General features: G+C 37.5%; 1 protein-coding gene across 1 annotated transcript in view; it reads right to left on the reverse strand.

Annotated features, from left to right (window-relative positions):
* Positions 1–9,654, reverse strand: part of YARS2 (tyrosyl-tRNA synthetase 2, mitochondrial) — a 47,071-nt gene that overhangs the window by 22,528 nt on the left and 14,889 nt on the right. Inside the window, exons 3-4 of the mRNA XM_006874765.1 lie at positions 6,162–6,317; positions 5,319–5,489 (exon numbers count right to left, since the gene is read on the reverse strand). Coding sequence (XP_006874827.1) covers positions 5,319–5,489; positions 6,162–6,317 — 327 coding nt within the window. The remainder of the gene's footprint in view (positions 1–5,318; positions 5,490–6,161; positions 6,318–9,654) is intronic.

Here is a 9,654-nt window from a genome sequence, read left to right on the forward strand (position 1 = left end):
AAAAAAGATGTTCACAAAGGTATTTGCAATGAGTAAGTCACTAGTCTTGGAAAAGTTGATCATGCCATCTCTAGCATGGTTTCTATTTCTAATGCCACATTTTCCAACTTTTGATCCTTCTTTGCTTCCAACATTCTCATTCTAATCACCAGTAATTATCATTGCATCTTGATCATGTTTGATCAACTTCAGGCTGAAAAAGTTGGTAAAATTCTTTAGTTTCTTCATCATTGGATATACTGGTTGATGCATAAATTTGAATAACAGCAGTATTAACTGGTCTTCCTTACAGATGTAGGACTATTATCCCTATCATAGGCAGCACTGTACTTCAAGTTAGATCTTGAATGTTCTTTTTGGTGGTGGATGCACTGCCATTCCTCTTCTATTTGTCATTCCTGGCACAGATGGCCTGATTGAAAATGGTCAATACCAGTTCATTTCAGCTCAGTAATGCTTAGGACATGGATCTTTATGCATTCCAATTAATCTTCAAAGACTTCTAATTTTTCTAGGCTCATACTTCATACATTCCACATTCTGATTATTTATGCATGTTTGCAACTGTTTCTTATGTTGAGTTGTGCCCTATTGGGAAATGAATGTCCTGAAAGCTTTGCTCCATTCACATCATGAAGGTCATCTACATTGAGGAAACAGCCATTCTCCCACAGTTGCATTTTGAGTGCCTTAATACCTGAGGGACTCAGCTTCTGGCGCAACCTCTGACAATTTTCTGCTGCTATTCTTAGGGTTGCCAATGGCTAAGTCTTCTCCTTCTTCCCAGTCTGTCTTATTCAGTGTATGATTACATTAAATGAACTAATATATTTTGTGTTGTTAGGTGCTTAGTCAGTTACAACTCATAGCAAACCCATGAGCGACAGAAATCAAACCTCCCAGTCCTGAACTATTTCTACAACTGTTTCCACGTCTGAGTTCTTCTCCAGGGACTGGGCTCTCCTGATAACATGACCAAAGTGCATAAAATGAATGGAGTCTTACCATCTTGCTTCTAAGGAGCAATCCAGCTATACTTCTTCCAAGATAGATTTGACCATGGTTTTTGCAGTCCATGGCATACTCAATATTCTATGTTAATATCATATTTCTATTGCATTAATTCTTCCATTTCCTTTATTCATTGTCTAATTTTTACAAACATCTGAAACAACTGAACAACTGAAAAATACCATGGCTTGGGTCAGAAGCACCTTAGTCCTCAAAAGAGTTACCTCTGCTTCTTAAACACTGTAAAGAGGTCTTTTGCAGCATATTCACTCAATGCAGTGTGTTGTTTTATTTCCTTTCAGTAAAGATTTAGTTTTGGAAATCCTATGGGCAGGTTCTAGTTTGTCCTATACAGTCACTATGATTCTGAACTGACTTGATGGAAATGTGGTGTTAAAAAAAAAAAAAAAAGTTTCATTGTTATTTCAGTGGAGGTTTGTAGAGCAGGTTATCAGTTTTACATTCAACAAATCATACTCTTTGTTTCATTTCAAATGCAATCCCCTCAATAAAAAACTATTTTCCTACTTCCTTGCTAAATTTCTTGTTTCCTTTCCCACTATTCTGAATTTTGTCCCGAGATAAATGTTGTCCTTTTGATTGCAAATGACTGACCTTTGTATGGTGTATGTACCTCACTAGTGTTGTCCCCCCCACTATACACCTATTGAACCTCAACAGTAGTATTTTAAGTCCTCTTCACTTCTAAGAAGCAAGGTTGTATCATCTGCATATCACAGGTTGCTAGTGAGTCTCCCTCCAATTCTGATGCCATGTTCTTCTTCCTATAATCCAGTTTTAGATTATTTGCTCAACATACAGAATGAATAAGGATACAATCCTGGCATACAACTTTCCTGATTTTAAATCTGTCAATGCACTGTTGCAACTGTTTTTGACTTATCTTCAGCAAAATTCTACTTGCATGGATTATTAATGATATCGTTCAATGATTTCTGCATTTTGTTAACTCTGTTTGGAATGGGCACAAATCTCTTCCAATCAGTTAGCTAGATAGCTATCTTCCAAATTTCTTGGCATAGGTCACTATTCCATCAGTTTGTTGAAAGATTTAAATTTGTATTGTGCCAATTCCTGAAGCCTTGTTTTTCACTAAAGCCTTCTTCAGAGATTGGACTTTTCTTAAGTATTATTGGCTCTTGATCATATGCTACCTTTTGAAATGGTTGAACATTTACCATTTCATTTTGGTATAGTGAATCTGTGCTGTTTTTTTTTTTAAACTTTTTATTGAGAATTGAGTGAAGTTTTACAGAAAACATCCTCAGTTTTACATCCAACAAATCATACAGCTTGGTTCATCTCAGTGATTGCAATCCAATCCATGTAACAACCGTTATCCCACTTCCTCCCTGCGGTTCTTATTTCCATTCCACCCTCCTTCCCATCCTTTCTCAACTTTGTCCTTACGTAGAAGTTGTCCTTTTCATCTTGAATTGTTGACCATTCCATGGTGAACATGCCTTACTAGTGGTGTTTTCCCCATTATATAACAATCTACTGCTTGGCTGAAAACTGGGCCACGAGTTGAGTTCTTTTCTAGACCTGAATGGTGATTGAGGGCCTTAGTCTCAGGTTCCTCCAGAATCTTTCTGACCAGTAAGACTACTGTATTTTTTAAAAACAATTTTGAGTTTTGTTCCACATTTTTTTCCATTAAAACTAGGACCTAATTTTGTGATCCCTTTCAGAATAGTTAGTAGTAGTAATTGGATGCTGTCTGATTTCTTAACTGCTGCTTTAACGGGCGTTAATTGTGGCTCCAAGTATAAGGAAATCATTAAAATATGTAACTGTTTCTTTTATTCATCATGATGTTATTGGTCCAGTTGTGAGGACTTTAGTTTTCTTTATGCTGAGTTGTAATCAGTAAATTCTTCAAGTTCTCTTCACTTTCAGCAAGCAAGATTTTATCATTTGTATACTGCAGGGTGCTAATGAGTCTTCTTCCTCTAATCTTAATGCCACAGTCTTCATATAGTCCAGCTTTTCAAACTATTTGATCAGTGTCTTAAGATGTCTAATGCTGATATAACAGAAATACACAAGTGGATGACTCCAACAACCATAAATTTATTCTCTCATAGTTTCGAACACCAGCTCTGGAGAAAGGTCCTTGTCTCCTTTCAGCATCTGTAGGTCCAGCATCCCTCCCAGAATCCCAAGTGTCTTGGCGTCAATATTTCCGAGGATCTAGGAACTTTATCCAAGGTCCAAAGAACACACTCCACCCCAGAATCTTTTTTCTTGGTGGTAGTTTAATCTCTTTTAAATCTCAAAAGAAATGGACTCAAGATACAACCTAATCCTATAGATTGTATTCAGACTCACAGAAGGGAGGATTCACAACACATAGGATAATTACATCAGAGTAGTATTAACATCAGATCATACCATGGAGGTATTTGTATCACTACATATCTGCCACATCACATCATTACAAAACTGCCAAACCTCTGAGAATCATGGCCTAGCCAAGTTGACACATATTTTGGGGAATTCAATCCATGACAATTAGCATATAGACTGATAGCCTGAATACGTATGGTGAAATTACACAGCCCTGATGCACACCTGTCTTGATTTTAAGCCATGTAGTATCCCCTTGTTCTGTTCTAATGATTGCCTCTTAGTCTATGTACAGGTTCCACATGAGCACAATTAACTGGTCTGGAATTCCTATTCTTCACATAGTTTATTATGATACATACTGTTGAATGCCTTTGCATAGTCACTAAAGCACAAGCAAACATCTTTCTGGTACTCTCTGCTTCTAGCCAAGACCGAACATCAGCAATGATATCCCTTTTCCACATTCTCTTTTGAATTCAGTTTGAATTTCTGGAAGTTCCCTGATTCAGTGCAATCATTTTTGATTCTTTAGCAAAATTTTACTTGTGTGTGATATTAATGATAGTGTTCGATTACTTCTGCATTCTTTTGAGCCAACTTTTTTTTTTTTGGAATGGGCACATATGTGGCTCTTTTCCAATCAATTGTCTTCTAAATTCCTTGGCATAGATGAGTAAGTGCCTCCAGTGCTGCATCAGTTTGTTGAAAACATTTCAGTTTGAATTCCATCAATTTCTGGAACCTTGTTTTTGCCAATGTCTTCAGTGCAGCTTAGACTTTGTCCTTCAATACCACTGGTTTGATCATATGCTACCTCTTGAAATGGTTGAACACTGACCAACAGTTTTTGGTACAGTGACTCTATTATGTATGTCTCTATCTTCTTTTGATTCTTCATTTGTCATTCAATATCTTGCCTACAGAATCCTATATTGCAACCTAAAGCTTGAATCTTTTCATTTCTTTTAGCTTGAGAAATGCTGAGCATGTTCTTTTTAAATTTTATTCCAGGTCTTTTCACATTTCATTACAATGTTTTACTTTATCTTCTCAAGTCACCCTTTAAATCTTCTGCTTAGCTATTTCATGTCATCATTTCTCTGTTTGCTTTAATTACTCTATGTTCAGGAGCAAGTTTTAGAGTGTTTTCTGACATTTATTTTGCTGTATTCTTATTTGCCATCTTTTCAATATTTTGCATATATGGGAATCATTAAGGTGGACTGGAAGGAGATACAATATAAATATAAAGCAATCTAGGACTCCTTAATATAGAGTGGATAACTACTGAATTAATAATCAAACTTCTGTAGATGAGGCACATAGGTCTTCTGGCTAACCAATGCATCAAATTTTGCTTTTTTTTTTGTGGAACACCTAATTTCCTAAAAATACCACATAATTGAGGATTAAAGTGTTCTACCTACACTCTGTGAATAAGAAAAACTTACAGTATTTAAGGTGAATAATATATCGTTTATAGCAATAGTCTTATGAAGTTAGGTAATATGATCATTCCACTTTAGAAAACCACCTGATAGTTTAAATAGGTAGTGCAATTACTCCTGTCTCTTCCAAAGACAGAAGATGAAGAGAGAGGTGGTGTGAATCTGTTCACTCATGGCCTCTGTATCTGTAATCTTCTCAAACTGACCATCTCTGTGAGCAGACTGATCCCAGTACCTTAAAGAAAACCTCTTCAATGCTAGAAGAAAACTGGGCTTGACTTAATGAGAAACAATATAGTTGTTTTAAGGTATTTTCAATAACTAAATATTCAGAGTTTTCACTTTATTCTCTGACTAATCTAACTTCTGCAAGGAATGAGAAGCCATTAAAGCAGTAACAGGAAAACATCCTCTCTGAAAAGACATGCTGTGAATTTAACGGTTAATGTTGAATCAGCTGTGCTTTCGTACATTAAATCAGCTTACCCTCGGGGTCCATCTGGAATGGCATTTGCTTTGCGGCAAGTTTCTAGGACACTTGTTCCAGGGTCAAGAACCAATTCAGAAAATGAAGCTTCTTTAAACAACTCTTTTAACTCTTCATCAGACATGACCTCCAGTGCATCTATGCTATTATGATAAAGGGCTTGTGTACACCTGAAAAATAAATTTGTGAGAGTCAAATAATGAATAGTTATTTTGTGAAGTATCCACTATTTTTCAAGGAGCTCTGGTAGCACAGTGGTTACGAATCAGGCTGCTAATCTCACGGTCAGCAGTTTGAAAGTACCAGTGGTTCTGCTAGAGAAAGACAAAGCTTTCTGTTCCCATAAAGATTTACAGCCTCAGAAACCCTATACAGGGTCACTATGAGTTGAAACCAACTCCATAGCACATAAGCAACACTACCACCTCCCACTATTTTTCAGACTAAAAGTTTTTGAAACAGCAACACCTTTTATAAGGTCTTTTATAATTTATAAACTTAATTTTAGTTAAGGATAATCTTTTTCTGCAATAACTGAAAACTGTTTTAAAAGAACTTTAAGTCAAACACTGAACATCCTTGTTGTTGTTGTTAAGCTCTGTCAAGTTGGCTCTGACTCACAGTGACCCTGGATAGGGTTTCCAAGGAGCGGCTGGTGAGCCTGAACCGCCGACCTTGAGGTTTAAATCGACCTTGCAGTCTAGTGCATTAACCCACAGCGTCATACTAGGACTCCTTATCAGTATGAAATGACAAGATACTGCTAAAACAGATGGCTCCAAATTTTCTCAACTCTATCAACTAAATAACTTCATGAAGTATTAATTATTCTAAAAGCTTACCTTTTAGCAGATTCTAGCCCTTTTTGCCCATGAACAAGTTTTGTTACTTCTGCAGCAAGTCGCTTCTGAGGATCCCGCTTTTCTGGCTCTCTGACGTGTAGCTGCATTATGTGGTTAATCTCTGAGAGAGGTAGAAAAGTGAAGAGCTTCAGGTACCTTTGGGGAAAAAAAGTATTGTTTTTATCACATACCTAATTTTTACTCCCAGCTCCTTTACAATTTAAAGAACATGGTGCTTGCTTTTAAAATATAAAATAGCATGCAGAATTGTACAGAAAACATCCATGCATACATCATGCAGGTTGAAGATGATAATATTTTGGCATCTTCATTTCAGATCTTTCCTTTTTTAAAAGAAATAGCGTAGATACAGATGAAGGTCCCAGTCTTATTGTTCCTCTACTTGTCTCAAGAAATCCACAAATCTGAATTTGTGACATCTTTCCCAAGTGTGGTTTTATACTTTTGGTTTATGTGTATGTACCTGACAGTACTTACCACTACCATCACCCATAAACAAGATTACCTGATTTAAAAATACACATTTTACACCTATGGATGCAGTAGCTCAAAAGAGGGAACAAATCTTTACACCAAGGATCATTGCCACCCCCTCCATACACAGAGTACACAGGGATGGGCAACTTGGACATTTGCTACCCAAAATGGGGGGGAGGGAGCTACAACGGCAAGATGTGACTGGCTTACAAGCTTTCAAGAGGGAAACTAGATCCAGAGGGCATGGAAGAAGGTAGAATCTCCAATCTGTCTAGGTGAGGCTGATGAAAGGAAATGTGGATAGGTATCTTAAAATACAATAGTGAATAATTGTTTCAGGATTGATTGTGAGGGTTGGAAATGTAAACGTAGACGTTTTGTAGCAAGGGGAGTGATTAACTTTGCAGTCTAGGAGCGGAGGTCCCTGGGACCATCAAGGAAGAAGCAGTGAGGCCAGAGACGGAGGCAGAGATGATGACGTGGAGAGATGGAGCAGCTGGGACCTTTAGACCCGGACAGTGAGAGGGGCTATGTGCTGACGACCGGGGGGCAGGCAGGCAGGGTATATCCTCTGCTTGGTTGATGATGCATGGAGGGGATTGTAACCATGAAACGATATACGATAGGATGAAAATTAATGTTCTCCCATGTAAACTCTCATATAATTCACAATAAAAAAAAAAAAAATATATATATATATATACACATTTTATAGGAGCTCTGGTAGCATAGTGGTTATGAATCGGGCTGCGAACCGCAAGATCAGCAGTTTGAAACTACTGGCCACTCTGCGGAAGAAAGATGAGGCTTTCTACTCCCGTAAAGATTTACACCCTCGGAAACCCTGTACAGGGTCACTATGGGTTGGAACCGACTTGACAGCACTTAACAACAACAACATACATTTTATATGTACCACTTTTTAAACTTTGGTGAACTACAACAGAAAAGTAAGTTACACACATGTAGCAGCATCAATGGACTCAAGCGTGGGAACAATAGTGAGGTTGGCCCAGGATCGGGCAGTGTTTCGTTCTGCTGTGAATAGGGTCACTATGAGTCACTACCAACTTGACGGCACCTAACAACAACAAGAAGCATAATAAATTATAAAGCAAACATCTATGAACCATTACTTTGGTTCCTCAAGAAGCCCAAGTGTCTTATAACCCTTCCGATTAAGCAGGATTCTGTCTTTTATGGCAATGATTTTACTTTTCCTTATAATTTTATCATCTTGGTATGGTTGCCTAAGTAGTTATCGCATAGTTTTGCCTGTTTCAAGACTATGTAAGCAGAATCATATAGAATATATTTTTGTGTTTGACTTCTTTGGTGCATAATTTTGTTGTGTGTACAGCTGTATCGTGTGTGGTATGGTTGTTACATAAAGTATTTATTCTGCTGTAGACATTTCGGTGTTTTCTAGTTTTAGACGTATTTCTGTATCACTATATTTCTCTTGGTACACATTTCTTTTGGGCATATCCTAGGAAAAGAACTGCTAAATATGGTTACGTACATCTGCAGTTTTCGTTGTGTTATTAATTGCTGTCAAATTGGTCCTGACTCATAGCAGACTCTATACTGGGTTTCCGAGGAGCCGAGTCTGAATCACTGACTTTGGGGTAAGCACTCCAGTGCTTATCCTACAGCTTCACACCAATTATTTTTCCAAGGAGCAGAGTCTGAATCACTGACTTTGGGGTAAGCACTCCAGTGCTTATCCTACAGCTCCACACCAATTATTTTTCCAAAGTGGTTCTATCAATTTATTTTCCTACTACCTTGGAGCATTCTCACCAATACTTGGTAATGTCAACTCTTTTGTGTTGAGCCATTCTGGATGGAGGGAGAGTAGTAGTGTCTTATAGGATCTCATTATGCTTTTTCTCTTGCACTTTTCTTGTATAATTAAAGTACCTTTTTCACCCATTTTTGGGTTTTTGGTCAGAATCTTTAAGAAGTGCTTATTAATTTCTATCCTTAATTTTTACAAGGGATTGTCTTTTTCTTATTAACTTACAGAAACCATTTCTATTAACTTAAATATAAACTCTTAACAGTAACATGCATTGAAAATTTCTTCTCCCACTATTAATGGTAACTTTTGATGAATGATAGATCTTAATGTTTAGTTTTTTCAATCAATTCCTTTTATATTGTGAGAATCTTTCCCTATTCCAAAGTCATGAGATCTCTTTTTTATTATCTTTTGAAGATTTTACTGTCTTTTCTTTTTTATATAGATTTAGGTATATAATCTGTTTGGAATTGATATTTGGCACAGTGTGAAGTAGGAGGTAAATCTGAAACATCAGGGAACCTTAATCCCATATATCTACAGTCAATTATTTTTGACAACGTACCAAGTTCATTCAATGGGGAAACAGTCTCTTTAACAACCACTGTTGGGACAACTGGACAGTCAAGTACAAAAGAATGAAGCTGGACCTCTACCTCACACCATATATAAAAATTAAGTTAAAATGGATAACAACCTAAATAAAAGAATTTAGAATAAATTATTGGTGAAGGAGGGAAAAAGAAGGTCTGATGTGGGTTTGGCAGTTGGCGCCAGAGAAATATAATTAAGTTGAGGGGGGAGGGAAGAAAAATTTTTTTAATTATAAAATTCTTGGGGGACTTCCGGTTGGCAATGGCAGAGCAGAGTCAGGTAGAACAGGCTCCGTGGGGAGGGGCTGAAAATCCAGAGACGCAGCTCTCACCAAACTGCACCAGAGCTCTGGATCTAACATAAAGGACTGGGTGCCAGTTTCCTGAAACCACCAGGGGAAAATTCATGGTATAAAGGAAAACACTGTGTTTTAGAAATTGGCACGGGACTACCTCTGCAGCCATACCTGAGGGGCAGAAGTCAGAAGGCAGGACTACAGAGAGACCGGCACAGGGAACCTGGGCTAAAAGCAGGGAAGCAACATTTACAAAAGGAGGTATGGAGTGATTCTACACGTTTTTATTTCCTCCTCTTCCC

The sequence above is a fragment of the Chrysochloris asiatica genome, unplaced genomic scaffold (assembly GCF_000296735.1).
Source record: "Chrysochloris asiatica unplaced genomic scaffold, ChrAsi1.0 scaffold00299, whole genome shotgun sequence".
Lineage (NCBI taxonomy): Eukaryota > Metazoa > Chordata > Mammalia > Afrosoricida > Chrysochloridae > Chrysochloris > Chrysochloris asiatica.